General features: G+C 36.5%; 1 protein-coding gene across 1 annotated transcript in view; it reads left to right on the top strand.

Moving 5' to 3' along the window:
• LOC150109579 (uncharacterized) overlaps window positions 1–16217 on the top strand; it is a 114136-nt gene extending 97919 nt beyond the window's left edge. Inside the window, exon 3 of the mRNA XM_090402690.1 lies at window positions 16041–16217. Within this exon, the coding sequence (XP_090258816.1) occupies window positions 16041–16217 (177 nt within the window). The remainder of the gene's footprint in view (window positions 1–16040) is intronic.
• The last annotated feature ends 2087 nt before the right edge of the window (window positions 16218–18304 follow it).

Below are 18304 nucleotides of genomic sequence, written 5' to 3'. Positions count from 1 at the left end.
TTTTTATAATAATAATAATATATTATCATAACATAGCTTAATATCTTGCCTGAAAGTTATCGGCATGCACCATATCACTCTTAAGCGGCGTAGAAATATTGCAACATTAACATCATACGGTTACAAGTCTTGCTCTGCTAAACGAGATAAGTTAACAATACAAGTGTTGACTTCCCTCATAGAAACTTTTACTACTAGTTTCTATGAAGGAAGCAGTTTATTAAAAATAATTTAGATTCCACATTTTAGAATAACCAATATAAACTGCTTTATTAAGGAACTTGAAACAACTAAACAAGACACACACACACGAAAAAAAAAAAAAAAAAAACGTAGAAACTATACAAAATAAAACGTACCTCTTTTATCGTCTGCCTGAATACAAAAATGAACTGTGTGGTTAACAGTGCCATCTCTTGTCGATTCTCTGTACCACATTATCTGATTCCGTTATGTATGTGAAAATAAACAGTTTGACGTGCTGGTATGCGGCTAAAGAATGAAATAAAACAATACGTGTATATCTAAAATTTCAATCTTATCAAGAATTTTGGATCTTCTTCTTCAACATGTACGACCGTTCACTGCAAGTTACACCATTAAAAAATAAAATAAAATAAAGAAAAAGAAAGAAAGAAAGAAAAATAAAAATAAAAAATAACTTATCGAAATCTTGTAATGACCGTCTGACAAGCAATCGAAATTGGTGTCATTAAACAGGTGGAGCAGCATAAATCATTAGCGTGAAGAAAAGTCATTAAGAGGGAATTTCCGGTGCTGTACTATAAATAGTAGACGAAGAAAATAGTTCCTAGTTTTTATTATTATTATTATAATGATGATTCAAATGCGAACAATTTTTATTAGTTAAGAACGGCATTTTGGGATGATCATCAATTAATAAAAAGTCATTTTTGAGGGCGAGTAAAACTCTATAAATAGCGTATGATTGCAGGCTATTTGTAGCAACCAATAGATGACTCATACGGGTAGGAAAGGGAGAGAGAAAGAGAGAGAGAGAGAGAGAGAGAGAGAGAGAGAGACTGCAGCACCCAAGGGCGACTCGTCTATAGGGGCCGGGCCCCACCTATATTTGTATAACTAGCCCAATAATTGTAGTTTTAAAAAATATGGTTCTCGTAATTATTATTTTTTGATCTATTTCCAACACGTTTTATTATTGTTTAATAATAAAAAAAAATACTGCAGTATTTTGTGGCAATATTGTATAATGTGGTTAGCAAGGGTGTTAGGGCCGGGTTCTTTACTTTTAGAGTGGTGAATGAGTGGAATAAGCTGCCAGAGTCTGTAGTAGGTGCTGTGACAGTGAATGAGTTTAAGGCAAGGTATGATAGATACTGTGTGACTGTCGAATAGCTGTGATGGACATGATTTGGGCCTCCCTCGATGAGTCTCTAAGGACTCCCTGGAGTTGCCTGTAATAACAATAATAATAATAATAATGCGACTTAGTACGGTCTCTGGGGCCAGCCACGACTGGCCCTATTTTATACGTGTAGAACACAGGGCATGTATGAGGCTAGTGCACTAGTGATCGTGTTTGTTTACCGCGCGCAACGCTTATCTTGGGGCCAGTTTAGTCTGGCCCAGTCACTGCGTTTACGTAAATAGCGGGCGATTCTTTCGTTGTCTTATTATTTAATCTCGTTGTTGATCTGTTTTATTGTTTTTAGTGTGTTTAATTATTCTTGTCGTTTTTCGTTATAATTTATTTTAAAGTTTAAATTTTTATTAGGTCCATAAACAATACATTTTAACTATGAACAAAATCGGTAGTTTATTGGAAAAACGTTTCTCGTTATTTCTCGGAAGTTTCGACATTGATTTATAAAATAAATAACAGAAATAATAACTTTTTTGTTTTAACACTTGAAAAATGAAAACATTTTGGAGGGCGGCCAGTTGAAGTCAAACCAGCGTCTTTGGATTTCCGGTTCACTGCTCTAGTCCATTCGGCTGTTTTTTTTTTTTTTTTTGCTCTAGTCCGTTGAGTTATGCCCGCAATTGCAAATCTTTCGAGTTTTTGTGTTATTAATACGTTGAGCCCGTATATGTTACGTCCTAACAATTTTAAAAAATGAATAGCTCAATGCATCAGTGGATTCTGACTAAACATTATTGTAATAGAAATAATAACTATAAATCAATAATAGAACCCACTATATAAATATAAAAAAATAAGTTGTTTTTGGCCCCTGGCCCCACCTGTTTCTATTGTCACCAGCCGCCACTGGCAGCACCACCATAAAAAAATAATAAATAAATAAATAAATAAAAAGAGAGAATTCTGTAAACCCGGAAGGAAAAGCTCTAAGAAACTACACGAGATAAGCTAATAATATGAAAAAGTCAAAAATACACGAGAATTCATTACGACAAGATAGGATGTAAATATGCGCACCTTGATAAATCCACAAGGACAACGAAAGGACACAGAATGCACGACTGATAACAGAACGTGCTGAGGAAGAGTGGGATAAGATGGTTAACATTCCAACGTACATGGATTATTAGGTACGCTGTAATAGTTGAATAACGATTTTCACATACGACCCCACATTAAAAGAGCTCTAAAAACAGACGATAATAATATTTATAAATATATTTATATTTTTTTATTTTAAATAATTTCTAATAATATTTATTTTGATTATTTGATCCCCTTTCGTACCCAACAGTAAGGATGAGCACGACACCCCCCCCCCCCCCGATGAGCCACTTACGACCCGAGAATGGAGATAGGCGTTGTTGTTTTATTTTATTTTTTTATTGAAAACAAAAGAGATAAATAATATACTGTTTATTATTAAACTATCCCAGTTCCCTTGTAACTGTTAGCTTTTTAGCTTGCCTTAATTGGCAAGGAGCCAAACTTCGTCATTCTAGTCCGTAACACCGGTCGCAGTCCAAGTGGGTTATAACTATAAACCCCCATTGGACATACTACTACATAATACATATATTACAGCTATTATGTAGTCACCCTGGTCATGCATCAACACTGTCTTCTCCTATTTTAATTTTTCTGGGTGCGTCACTGCATAACTCGGTTGCAGTTTAATTATTAAACTTAATTATTAAATTTAACGTGGAGGTGGTTGATTAATCCACATATACAATTCTAAGCCCGTCCACTCCAATTGTAAATAATTCACCAGAAAAGTATGTAAACAAAATCCCTTAAACTGCCAACCATGAAAATTACTATAATTTCTAAGATGCAGCCCTGCCTGTCTTTTTTTTTTTTTTTTTTTTTTTTATTAAGTAGAAATTGAATTTAAAAAGGGGACTAACCTTCCAAGAAATATTACTCATCCCTTTAAAATAAAACAGATGAGAACAGTTTTTAAATTTTGAATATTAATCGAAAAAGCCAACTTTAAAATTCGAGAATACTAATATCGACTAATTCTAAATCAAATACTGTAATTTTATCGCATAACAATACTAATAAATAAACTAATTTCTACACATGCACACCTTAGTGAAACACCATCGAGCCCTTGACCTCTAAACTATAGACAGCTTATTTAAATAAAAACCACGTTCTTAGTACAGGCGAGTAGTAAGGAATAAAAAGTTCTAGTTTGTGAGATTACGTCAGTTTAGAAATAGCGCGCGAGCTCGTGGACAAATATGTCTAATGGCAGGATATAAGAGTCAGTCTTTAGAAAACTAGTTCTACAAGACGTTGATCAGACATGCATAGTTGGTGAACGCCCTTTAGAAACAACCTACCATTAACGAGATCTGATATTGTCTGGGATAAACGAGCACTTCTGAATGCATAATCACTTGGATCTTCTTTATGACGACTTGGACGATATGTCTCTCATCTTTTTTAAACGTGCCTTTTATTTCGACAACAAAGAAATCTGTTTTATCATTCTCATACTACAGATCAAAACACTTTTTTTTTCTTTTTTTTTTACCTACGTTAAAATACATACAAACATAACTTTCCACGCGACATTGAATAAAAGAAAAATGTTGTTTAATAGCGTCTTCTGCAATTAACAAGACACTTTTTTTTGTTATTATTTTTTTTCTTTACGTTTATAAACGCATTTCCTGTTTGAGCTGTTAACCAATTAAATTGCACGCAGCTTCTTCAATAACTAATGCTTCCTGCATTAATTTAGTTAACAAAGTATACGGGTAAAAATGCAAATTAAAGAAAGAAAAAAAAAAAGCACGCCGGAAATTTCATTTTTGTCTAGTAAAACGATACACGTGAAATGACGTCACATCACCTTGTGTAACTAGGCACGAAAAACGTGAGAGGGCGCTGAAATTGTGCAACTGAATGTGTGGAAAGTGGAATTTCACTCAATTTCGTGTTTTAATTAATAAATTTTGATATTATTAAAATGTCTCTAATATAACTAAAAGAGGAATGTTTAATTATTTTATATATATATGTGTGTGTGTTAAAGATACCAAGCTATTTTAAACCTGGTTTTACTCCATTTCCCAAGTCAGCAAACAGACAAACAAGTCAAGTTTGCACTGCACGTATTGGAAGTCTAGCTGACCCTCAAAGTAGTGCAAGACCAAGGCAACTCATGGTAAAAGTAGTAAAAGCTCTGATCACTATTCTTAATATTTACCCTTAATACACAGCCCATCTCCTTGAGGAGATGTATGATGCTATGTATTAAAGGCCACTACCCAGACCGGTTTCGACCTCATGAATAAGTAAAGCCGTCTCTAAAAATTCGGACGATCCCTAGGCCACTCAATTGTGGGCGAAAGACCGTCCATCTCAGCGTTGGCTCCACTCAGTGATGGCCTTCCACCCACCACCACCACCGAGCAGAACCGCTCATATTCCGAAGAAAAGCATTAACCGACAAAGTCCCTCACCGGGCCGTGCCGGAAAACACTTTCTCTGGAGAATCAAATTGCTCCCTTAAGGCAAAAACCTTAAGAGAGCGAACTCATAATAGCCCCCAACCGGTTTCGACCTTTATTGAGGTGTATTTAAGTAAAGACCTCGAACAATTAGGACGATCCCTAGACCACTGCATAGTGGCCGAAAGACCGTCCAACTCAGCGTTGTTCCACTCAGTGACAAGCTCACCCCGTCACCGAGAAGAACTTCTCAGCGTTGGCTCTACCCAGTGGCAGGCTCACCCCACCACCAGCTAGAGCCATAATCTCAGCAGTGGCGCTACTCAGAGACAGGCAAAAACCTATCCCCAAGCAGAGCCTCTCAAAGCCAGCCCCCACCAGTTCCGACCCCTATCGAGGTCTCATCAGTGGGAGCCAGGCTAGAAATACCAAGATTTTAGTAATACAGAGCTTATAAGTATTTTACCAGAACAAGTTACCATAAGGTGTTTTAACCTTATTAAATAAAAATGTCTGGATGAGATATAAATGTAAAAAGTATTTTACCTTGGGTATAATAAATGTTGAAGATACCAAGCTATTTTGAACCTGGTTTTACTCCATTTCCCAAGTAAGCAAACAGACAAACAAGTCAAGTTTGCGCCTGCACGTATTGGAAGTCTAGCTGACCCTCAAAGTAGTGCAAGTCAAGGCAAGCTCTGTATTACTAAAATCTTGGTATTTTTAGCCTGGCTCCCACTGATGAGACCTCAATAAAGGTTGAAACCGGCGAGGACCATTATAAGTTCGCTCTCTTAAGGTTTTTGCCTTTTGAATCTCCAGGGAAAGTGTTCTCCGGCACGGCCTGGTGAGGGACTTTGTCGGTGAATGCTTTTCTTCAGAATATGAACGGTTCTGCTCAGTGGGCGGAAGGTCATCACTGAGTGGAGCCAACGCTGAGATGGACGGTCTTTCGCCCACAATTGAGTGGCCTAGGGATCGTCCGAATTTTTAGAGAAGGCTTTACTTATTCATAAGGTCTGGGTAGTGACCCCCCCCCCCCCACACACACACAACCATAATGTATAACAGTATACATCTTAGTGAGATGTGTTTTACATTATGGGAAATACTAAGAATAGTGATCAGATCTTTACCCACCTTTACACCGAGTTGTCCTGGTGTTGCACCACCTTTAGACTTGAACTACGTTCAGGCGCAAACTTAAATGTTTTGCTTACTTGGGAGAGGGAGTAAAAAAAACAAGTTTATAAAATTACTTGGTATCCTTATTATATATATGTGATTAAACAAGGGAATGAGTACAATGGATGACTAGAACAGATCGTGAGTGCTTTTTCAATGAATGAGTTATGATAAATACTGTACAGATGTACATGTGGGACTCCGTAGCTCAGTCAGTACAGACGAAGTCCTTTGGTCGGAAAAACCTGGGTTCGATTCCCGTCAGTGATGTGAGGAACCTTTATCTGGTCTCTTTCGACTAAAGGTGAGTTAGCCGGTCTCATACGGGGGTGGAGGGTTGTCCGTCAGAACAGGCAAATCGGTCCCGTGAATACACACGGATTACAGTCATGAAAATTGAAGGGTGGGGGAGAGAAGCAATGGCGAACTATCCTGTAAAAATCTCACCAGGAACAGTTTGGGGAAAATTAAGACCGACCGTAGGTGACCTTGTAGGTCACCTACGGTCGGAAACGGCTGAAGGGAAAAACCACCACCAGGCATATATGTAAAATTGTACATGTATGCCGTGTAAATAATAATAATATGATAATACTGATCAATATTCACCGCGATTAAGGGAATAAACCTCACCTGATTATTTGTTTTATTCATTACGTGGATTTTTTTCTTCTTGCATTTAATTTGTTGTATAAATACAGCAATAGAAATTTTTATCTCATTTCGGTTGCTTTAAAAAATCATTTTCTTTAAATGCGATAATGTCTTTAATATTGTGGGTCTTTTTAGGTAAATGCTTTTAATACTTGCCATGTCGGATGCTTTAAACTTATTTAATGATTGCACAGGTATTAATACCTATTATTCCAATACTCTCAATACTCTGATATAGGAAGTGATCGGTCACATAGTTGGAAAAATAAGTAATCTTATGTTGAAATAGTAAATTTATTTCAAACTTCATACCCAAACAGAACTAGTAGCAGCTTAGTACATATTAATCTGGTGTGAAATGTATATATATATATTTTCATTGTCAAGTATTTTGAAGTTAAAAACAGGATCTGCCCGTTCAGAATAAGTGATGAGTGAAGCGGAACGTACAGAGTTAACCTTGTCCTACAAAGCTTACCTGTAGCTAGCCCCCCCCCCCCTCTCTCTCTCTTTGTATGTTTGAATGCTTGCTAGTGAACCTTGAATGGCACTGGCGACAAACAGCGTGTATTCTAACAGCAGCATCCAGGTTATCCAGGTTGGAGAATTCTCGCAATGGGAACACCAATTTATATACACGATCGTTTTTTAATTATGTGCTTTTTTTTTTTACAGTTTATATTATTACGTAATGGTAGGAGATGGCCATTGCATAGTGCAGCTGCTATATAATAATTATATAATAATTCCACGAGATCTTATTTTGAGTCTGGCAAGTTTCATATAATACATTTAAAAAAAATTTTTTTACATGTAAAGCATATGCCAAAAGTGAAATGATTCTGTAATGAACTTCAGAAATGTTCTTTGAAATTTTGAATATAATTTTTCTTCGTTTTATTGTGTGTGTATTAGCGAGACAATTTGAAATAATGCGAAAGGCTAAAACGAGTGACCAAGCTTTATAAATTGGAGTAATAATTAATCTGAAAATCTTATATAATATTTTGTATAATATCTATAAGTAAATTATTGTTCTTATTTATACTGAAGTAGCCTTTTTAAAGGCGTCAACAAAATTCGAAACGGACTGTGCATTACATAAATCGCCAGCTGTTTTAGATTTAGATCTACATAAATGCAGATCTAAATTTAGATCTGCAGCTAGAAAACAAATCTAATAGGCTTACAAACAAGCTATTGCGCGCCTCGGATTTCCCAATATCTTTTCGTATTAATTACATTTTTAATCGACACTGCAAATGTTTAGTTTCCTCCTGAGAAAATGAATTGCATTTTCTTAAACGTAATGATTTAAAATACTATTTCAAAAGAAGTAAATTATGATAACTTAAATCTAGGTCAGGGAAAGATTAAATAAAAATCAATAAAATGAAATTGATGTTCACATCCTGAAATACATTAATTATTCTGTCTCGGTAATACTCACTGTCCTAATTGCACTTATAGGCTTAGAGATAAATATATAGTATCACCATCTAGTCTGACACACTATTCAACTATACACACCCTACTCTTGCATAATTAATACTGACAGTATTGATAACTATAAAAACATATTAAAATAATACTAGGTAATCTCAAGTGCTTAGGACACCTTCTAACCAGTTGTTTAGGTTAATCTTCACTGTCCCTTCTCCAATGGTACGTTCTCCTTATAGCAGATCAATAAAGTATCTTTGCAAGGATATTACTTCAAATTTAGGCCACAGCATAAATGAAAGGTATTTTTATTTAAATGAAATATGGTCATAAAAATCTGTGCTAGTTCAGAGAACTTTGTACAGCGGGCCTTGCCTCTTCCCACAGAAAACCGCTGATTTTTAATTCGCAAAAACTATGTTTACGTGGGATATATTAACGGCAAACAACAGCCACGAATATATCAGTACAAAATATATAGGTGCAATCTGTGTACAAATCGAACTGAACGTACACTGTTGTCCAAAAGCTAAGGACGAACTACATTATTACCTGAATATGAAAAAAAGTTAATGACTACAGTCAAATGTGGACATAAATTTATTGCCAGCATACTAATAAATTCCGTTACACACTAAATGTGTTGTACAATTAGTATAAGTTAAATTAAATTAGTATAAATTAAATTAATTTATACAATTAGTATAAATTAAATTCGTTTTTGGCAACAGTTACAAATTTCCTAAGGACATAGTTATGGAATTAATGTGCAGTGCTTACAGAAAACTATGCGGAGAAAGATTTCATTACGGAATGTGTCCACTTCCGTATTGGGATGCAGCGCTCACAACATCGTACCATGCTTAGTACCAAGTGATTCAGGAGTTTGTTTTGTGGAGGGGGAATTTCAAGCAATGCATCTCCCTATTGTATCCCAAACATCTTTCATGGGGTTGAGATCTAGGGAGCATGCTGGCCACTCGATTCGATTAATATCCTCGGTCTCCAGAAGTATCTCCACTAGTAGTATACGATGTGGTGTGGCACTGTCATCCATAAAAATGAATTCTTCGTCTACAGCACCACGGAACAATTGAACATGACATTGAAGAATTTCGTTGCAATATCGTTTATTAGTCCCTTTTATCAGCACTTGTAGCTCGGTGCGTCCATTAAGTATAATGCCTCCCCACACCATGACCCTAGACCCATGACACTGCCGTATCTATCCCTTCGAAGAACATTCTTCCGATGATAAGCAGTACCACTTTCACCAGATCAAGTGTCGTCTAGAATCGGAGAAAAGACTAAAACGACTCTCTTCTGTAAAGCGTACATTAGCCTATTGGTGTCTTGTCCAATTTTTATGAATACACCACTGAAAGCGTGCTCCACGATGAGCTGTGGACAACGCAGACTAGAGACCTTCGGGCGTATAGGCCTATTTGTCGCAGACGTATTGACGCAGTTTGCTGAGATATCCGAGTACCCGTGCTTGAATGGAGGCGACTTGCGAGTTGACCTGTCGTGATCATCGATGACGTTTTGCTGTTATAACCAAAAATCTGTTTCCATGCTCCGTGGTAGAGCGAGGGCGATCTCTTAGTAAACATTATAATAAATTAAGTTTAATCCTTTATCCAAGTGCAAGCAAACAAAGTGTGCGCCTGAAGTATCTTCAGGACTGAGACAACTCGTGGTAAAGGTGGACCAAGCTCTCATCACTTGTCTTAGTATCTCCCATAATACAAAACACATCTCCTTGCAGACATGTATAATGATATGCATTAAGGGAAGGGCTACTACCCAGACCGGTTTCGATATTTATTGAGGTGTATTTAAGTAAAGACCTCTCTAAAAATCAGACGATCCCGAAAGATCGTCCAACTCAGCTTTGTTCCACTCAGTGACAGGCTCACCCCATCACCAAGAACTTCTCAGCATTGGCTCTACCCAGTGGCAGGCTTACCCCACCACCAGACAGAGCCATAATCTCAGCGGTGCCTCTACTCAGAGACAGACCAAAACCTACCCCAAGCAGAATCAACGATGTCTAGTATGCCGGTTTCGACCAGACCCAGAGGTGGTGATACTAAGGTGGAAATAATGGAGAAGTCATATTTACCTATACGAGTTGCCAAAAGTTATATATTATTAAATTACTCTGGATTATAGAAAGATGTTTGAAGGTTTTTTTTGTTTTTTTTTACTTACACTTGGATAAAGGATTAAACTAAATTTATTATAGTCTAACCAAGTGTGTGCGTGTATGGGGGGGGGGGAATAAAACTTCCAACATTTAGTAAACCTCTGGTACACATTCCATTGGTTTGAAAAGCTGCCCAGATCTTGGATACAACGCTATCTGAGATTGCAAACTCTCTGGCAATATCAGTAATTCTGCGGCCTTCTTCAACTTTCCAATAATTTTTCCCCAAATCATCTAGATTAATCATTTAGATTAAATCATCTAGATGATTTCTTTGGGACATTACAAGACATCCAAGCTTGCAGCTTTATTCGTTCAAACACAATTTGCTTAGCACAGCCATTTGCCTTTTATCCTGTTGAGTGCTACCACATGACCCATTCGTGCACGATTCGAAAATTTGAAACGTGTGCCCTCTTTCATACTTGAAATCATCTGTTAAAGAAACCGCCACAAGCTGATGCGTTTGAATTTGCTGTTATGATCTTCAGAAATAGTCTTCATAGGTTTCGGACACCAGTGTATTTGTGATTACAGAATGCATTGAATCAATGAAAGACGTCACAAGAGCCGTCAACGGAAATTCTCTCTTCTGTACTCATTCAAGAAATTCAGGGCACTCTTAGTAGTCTCCCCTCCAGATGTAAGAACAGCATTCTGTGGATGTGTAGACTGTAATTTGTATGGAGCAATAGCCCTTCAGAAGTGAAGTAACGTCTTGCGCGAAAGAGAAAGGGAAAATAATTTATTGGATGCTAGGAGGTGATATTTATTTGCAATATACACCCTCTGTCCAAAAAGAAACCGAACTTTTCGAAAATAGAAGAAACTAGTGGCGCTACTTGTTGTAGCTTTTTGTTGTCGATAGCGGCAACCTAAATTAGGGTTGTGTCAACTGTTTATGACATTTGTTTCATCAGAAGCCGATTATGGTGCCAACAGTGACAGTGTGTTTTGACGAACGGGTCGGTTCGTCACGATATTCATGTCGTACGTGACGAATTCTCGCCATCAATCGCTTCAAAACTTCGAGATAAAACTCACCATTGACCGTTTGGCCAGGCGGAACGAATTCTTTGTGGATAATGGCCTTAGAATCGTAGAAACAAATCAGCATTGTCTTTAGTTTTGACTTCTCCAAGCGACTTTTTTCGGATGCCCGCTCTTCTGGTGGTCTCCACTCAGCACTCTGACACTGTTTCTAGCTCTTACTCAAAACACCACATTTCGTCATCACCAGTAACGATCGTTTCAAGGAAGTTTGAGTCCTTACGAGCGGTTTTAATGATCCTTGCAGTGTTCAATTTGATACATTTTTTGGTCGTCGGTCAACTTGTGAGGGAACAAAACGCGAATTCAATTTACGAAGGCCCAAACTCTCCATCAAAATGTTGTGCACAGTTGATTTTGGAATCTCAAATTCATCTTCAATCAATCTCACGGATGATTTCGGGTTTTCTTTGATGAAATCACGCACTTTTTGGATGTTAACTTCGCTCAGTTCAGTTTTTGGACGGCCCGGCTTTTCGTTGTCCTCAAGCGTCTCACGACCACTTTGAAATCGCTTAAAACACTCGTAATGAGTACGGGATAAGCATTCATCACCGTATGCTTTTTGATGCATTTGATGCGTTTCGGTAAAACTTTAACCAAGTTTAACACAAAAGTCAATCTCAGCTCTGTTTGAAACTCATTTTCCGACCGTTCGTCAAAACACACTATCACTCTTGGCACTATAACTCGGCTTCTAATGAAACAACACTAGTGAAGGTTGCCGCTTTTGACAACAAAAAGATACAACAGGTGGCGCCACTAGTTTCTTCTATTTTCGAAAAGTTCGGTTTCTTTTTTGGACAGAGGGTGTATAAGACTGGAAGAAGGGGGGGGGGGGTTTCTTCTTCTTCTTTCGAGAAATAAGACAGGATGGAGTTCTGACATCGAAGTTGACAAAGTTCTAGATCCTCAATGAGGAATAGTTTTGGAAAGAAATACGAGTATTTAAGGGTATAGAGATGATATATTCAGAAAGTTTTATTCATTTAAAAGAGGAAATCAGAATGCAGTATCACAGTAATCATAGTAGTCAGTGTTGATCCTGAAAATCTTCCACCACCAGTTGCAAAAGACCCATTGTATGGTGTGTACCTACTTAAGGAGCCTTTATACCAAATCTTGATCAAATGTCTTCGGAATGTTAAGAGCAAACCACTTGAGTTTCTCCCAACTTTCCCATATTTCACTTGTCTAAAGGCAGGTGAAATGGGATGACTTTTCATGGTTTTCTCCGTAATTTTAGAAATAACTGAAGCGAAGGCGGTTGAACAATGATCTAACGGTAATTTGGTCGTCCTTCTTAGGAACAGGTGGAATATGGACTGATACAAGCTTAAAGAGAAATACCAGTGGAATAGGAGCGTAAAAAGGCAACACAAAATGAGAGTCAACTCAGGAGCACAAACTATAAGAACAATTAAAAAAAAAAAAAATTAGGACCGGTGCAATTTGGTATCCATATTGGACAAGATTCTTCTGATTTGTTTCTGGTGAAATTTGAGACACAGAATGTTGCGCGGTTTCTTCGCAGGAGAACTGGGTTCCCCCCTTTGTTTATACAAAAGAGAACAAGGTGGAGAATGCGACGACGAGATATAAACTGGCCTCATATCTTGGTTAATAACCACAACCTTTTCGCTTTACAAGCGTTACTTGCACTGTTTATTATGACAGTCGCACACCTTTTCACATTTATAGTCCGACCACATAAGCGAGAGCTGTCGTTGGAAGACTGCCAAGAAGAGTCAATTCATGTTGAAGGAGAGAAAAAAATAAGGCGATGTACGAATTGGTCACCAACACGCGAAATCACGTGCTTTATACGTAAAATATTCCAACTGTTGTACAAGCAAAATAGTTACCTCTTTAAAAACTATAATGATCATAAAAGAGAAGTTAAAGCGCCTCCGTAGCGCAATTGGAAGAACGACGGTACATTGCGCCCTTCGATTGGAATAGGCCTAAGTTCGATTCTCGTCGCGACGGGAGGAATCTTTATCTGGTCGATTTCAATCGAAGGTGAGTTAGCCGATCTCATATGGAGGTAGCAGGGTTTTTTCTCCCGGAAACTCGGGTTTTTCATCCCGCATACATACAAATCGGCCCATCAGAACACACGCAATTTACAGACAAAAATTACTAGTTGTGGTGGTGTTGGAAGTGGGCGGTAGATGGCGTTGATGGAGATGATTCGTAGTAGAGGTTAGGTGTAGAGAGAATTGTAGATGTCCTCCCACGATGAGTCTTCGGACTCCTTGGAGGTATCAGGAATAATAATAATAATAATAATAATAATAATTTTCCGACGTGCAATAATAAACACTCATCCCATAATACGGATTGATTACCCTATTATCGGAATGGATTCTCCTTCTTTTGACATGCGCAGAAGTGTCGAAGGGTCTCGTATCTGTGGGCGTATTATACACACAGACACTCGCATCTCTTATCCTTTATTATTTCAAAATAAATATGAAAATTCTGTTCATAATTAAATAAAGTTTTATATCACTTAAAACATTCAAATTTAATCATAAATTTAATTATACTTTTAATTACCAATAATTTTTCTATTTATTAAAGGAAGTGGGAAGTAATAAATAAATAAACTGGAACCTCGAAGTGTTACATTCTTTTTCTTATGAAATTTGAATTTTTATTTGCGCATTTCTTAGCAAAAATATTCTACTGAGTCATAAGGACTCAGAGCTCATCAGTGATGTAACTTTATTGTACGTGTTGATTGGTTATTTGCATCTAATTCTTGAATTAATGTCTCCTGACAGCATTACGACAAAGCAAGGACGCAACGTGACAAATGATGATGATTTGGCAAAATATTTCCAAAGACAGTTTCGGGAAGAACGTATAAACCATTGTGAACGAAAATTATAATAGCGATAGTTATAAAAATAACTCATTATTGCATTTTTTCCTCACAAAGGCTGTTATAAAATAATATATCCAACAGATAGGTGCAATAAATATTCCCATTAACTGCCCAGAGGAAACATTGTGAAAAGTTTTATAGAAATTATAGGGTTACTTTCTTATATACTGTGATCAGATTTCAACATATATAAAAATGCTAACCGACTGCACTCTATACTGCTTGGAAAGAAACCAACTGACACCACAGTGTGAAGAATAAACAGCCATGGCGCCCACCTTAATAAAATGTAGGACTTCCTTTCGTTGCGATAACTGCAGCAATCCTATGGGACCAATTTTCCACAAGCGTGGAAAGTATGCTCCATATTTCCAAAAAAGCGTGGCCTATTCTTTCTGTACGCATGTAATGAGGTCCTGGACTGTTGTGCGGCGAACGTCCCCCTTGCCCTCACCTATGCTCCAGTTCATCCCACAGATGTTCAATAGGGTTGCGATCCGGACTCTGTGGTGGACAGTCAAGTGTAGATTCGTGTTCCAGTCGATGCCTGGAACTCAACGTGTCGGCCGACGAAAGCCGTTTTTACATATTATCCTTCGTAGCACCCTACAGTCATGTTCGGTGAGTGTAGTGAGTCATACACTGCATCTAGCACTTGCAGATGACTTCCTGGGTTTCCATCTCCATATGATATCACTAACTGTTGACCAAGGATGGCTCGATTTGTCAACAATTTGCCAAATAGATAAGCATCCTATCACAAAACGCCTCTCTCAAACTCGGTCAGTTCCATTCTTTCAGCCATTTCACCAAAAAAAAAAAAAAAAAAAAAAAACAGTTGCACTGACTTGGGAACATCACATTTCTCCCATTTATACGGGCTATAAGCACGTGACTTGTTTCATGGCACCTTGCCCATGTGGGTGTGCATTAACTTTTTTCCAAGCCGTGTAGTTTACTTATGGTTATTTTAAAGGATGATAACTTTTATTGATTCGTAAGTAAAAAACAAAAATACATTAAAATAAAAACAGGACAAAACGGCAAACTGATAAAAGATTTTTAAAACTATTTAAAAATTGTCAGTTGAATTATAAAAATATTCTTGAAATGAAGAATTAAAATAGCAACACTTCCGAGCGGCCATATTATAGTTTCTTATCATTCTCCTCGTGCACGTTACCATAACAACGCACGGAGTCTAATGAATTGACGAGTTATTACTGTTGTGAGTCTTGAAACAAAAATATTCCACTTGGTACTTAATTAGCAGGTAAAGGAGTTCATAAAAATGGAATTTCATGACGAAAATGAATTTATTTAGAATGGCAAAAAATGTATATTTTCTCTTTCGGTATTCAAAGTACGCAATGCAGAATTTCTAACGACTGCTTTAATAATAATGACCATCATAAATAATAAAACATACACTCGGCAAACTTTTCAAAAGCATATAGTTTTGTTTTGTTTTTTTCATAACAAATTTTAAAATATTTAAAACTTCCAAGAAATGAAATGTGCCCTATTAAAAATGATAAATGCATCTCATAAAGCATTCCAAAGATTTCCAAAAATAGAAAACTTTTAACAAAATAAATTGTCTAAGATATTGTTTTATTTATTTTTAAGGGGAAGTGAAGAAAGAAAGGTATTTTAAGATATCACATGAAAAGAAAAAAACTTTCATTATTATTGATTTTCCAATGTTTATTATATAATGTTCTTTTTCAGAATTTCTTTATTTATATATTACAAAGGGACTCGTTTGCTGAATTGCACCAGTTTGCTGTAATATTTTTGGCACTATATTATAACGGATTAAAAAAAAAAAAAAAAAAAACACGAGTAAATGATCTTTTAGTAACAGAAAATGAAAATGGGACAAAGAGAAGAACGTTTTTCTCATGAAAATTCATAAAAAATATTCCATATATGACAGTCACTGAGAAGTTAAACAGGTTGCCTCCAAGAACAGGCACCTCCAAGCATTTCGAATGCATTGATTTTTTGTGTGTATCACATAAAATATTTGTTGAAATTATTTTTGCATCTTATGGCATCATGTAATTATTTGAATATAATGTATCTTTCAACCAAATGAGTAAAAATATTAATTTTTTATTTAATTTTATATAAAAATAAAATAAAATTTTATTTTATTTTTTTAATGGACGCTGAACTTTTACAGAGGCTTCTCTGAAACGCCTACCAAACAGACAACACATGCAACTGATCGAAAAAAGCATGTCGCTAATAACCTCATCTCAGTTGTCTACTCGTAATATTAATATTACTCACTCCATAGCACTAATCAATCATTTATCCAGTGTTCGTCTGTCGGATACTGTATCAAATATTTTACTAAAATTCAAAATGCATCCGATGGAAATAATTCCATATTAATAACTCTTCATTGCAACGTTTTAATATAGGCGGAGTTTTTTTTTTTTTTTTTTTTCCAGCTTAGCAATTACCAATTTTCATTTATCTTTATTTCATTATTTAATTTAGTTTCAAAATTGCATTATCTCAAATGTTGAATTGGATTTAAAAGGTATTGAATCGAACACAGATAAGAAAATAACTATTTATTAACTTAAAAGCGAATACAATATTTCGCTGGTATTATATCTAGCATCTTCAGAGTACACAAAGTTTGTTACAAATGCGAGACAACCACAATTCGGTGAACAGTGGGGCTAGTATAAGTAATTGCAGCGTGCAACACAAGACTAAAGTCCTAATACGGCGCCATCTAAGTTGGAAAAAAAAAAAAAACAGTAGTCCAAAGTTTTGAAAAAAAATATAGTAGTCCAAATAGTCGTCCTTGAAAGTTTTGAAAAATAGAAAAACAGAAAGATAGAAAAAATAGAAAGTTTTGGAAAAAATAAAAAATAAAAATAAATGAAATTAAAATAAATAAATATTAATTTGGTCTTAGGATGACAGTCTCTCAAATCTTTGGTAGATTTATACAACCATACTTGTTAAGGTTTGGAGTATGTTTTTAATGCTTCTGTTGATTCCAGGAACAACATCTCTGACTTGTAGAAGCTTCTGTGCAGTACTTCTGTTTTTGTTTTTTGTTTTTTTTTCAATTGATCCTGTGTGCCGGGGTATCCAAAGCAGCATGGTCTGCCAGATCAGACTTGCCATAGAGAAAGTGCCAGATATATTTTTTGTGTTCACTGAGGTAGATGTCCACAGTTCTACCTGTCTGTCCGTAGTAGGCTCGATGACAAGAACAGGGCACTTCATAGATTCCTGGATGTGATAAAGGAGAGAATCTGTCCTTAGGTGAACGGATGAGAGTTGCCAATTTCACATGAGGTTTAAATACGGTGCGCAGTTGGTGTTTGTTAAGCACCTTAGATATCTTTTCAGATGTGCCTTTAATGTATGGGATGGTGATGTTTTGTTGTGTTCTGTGGTAGATAGTGGGGGAGATATTGTTGAGAAGGGTGATGGTGTGATTGTTTGTGTAAATATCTCCTTGTATGTGTGGGTATTCTATAAACCAAAAATGATAAGGAACCTTCTGGAAGACGTGCCATCAGTGTGTCCAGGATGGGCAGGCAGTCATTGGCTTCTAGTTCCATTGTAAAGTGGATTTTAGGGTGCTGGCTATTTAGATGCACTAAAAATGTATTCAATGTGTCTGGGCCATGTGGCCAAATAGCAAACACATCATCAATACAACGTAACCAGAGACTAGGATTGAGAGTGGCTGTGTTGATAGCTAGCCTTTCCAGATGTGCTATGTAGAAGTTGGCTAAGGGGTGATCCCATAGCTGTCCCATTGGTTAGGAAGGTGTAATTGTTTGTACATTTTCCCTTTCCATGTAAAATAACCTGCCTGTATTGTGAATTTAAATAGCTGAAATATATCAGCGGGTAATTGTGCATTTAGTAAGTTAGGTGTTTCAGCCTCCCAAAAATAATATCCCACATAAAGAAATAATGGTTTTAAAAGAGCTATGCAATAATAACCACAT

The sequence above is a fragment of the Typopeltis vanoorti genome, chromosome 2 (genome assembly GCF_054136105.1).
Source record: "Typopeltis vanoorti isolate ZY-2024b chromosome 2, IOZ_Tvanoo_1.0, whole genome shotgun sequence".
In the NCBI taxonomy this organism is placed as follows: Eukaryota; Metazoa; Arthropoda; class Arachnida; order Uropygi; family Thelyphonidae; genus Typopeltis; species Typopeltis vanoorti.
The sequence above is the reverse complement of the archived record's forward strand: the minus strand, read 5'-3'. Positions and strand labels throughout refer to the sequence as shown.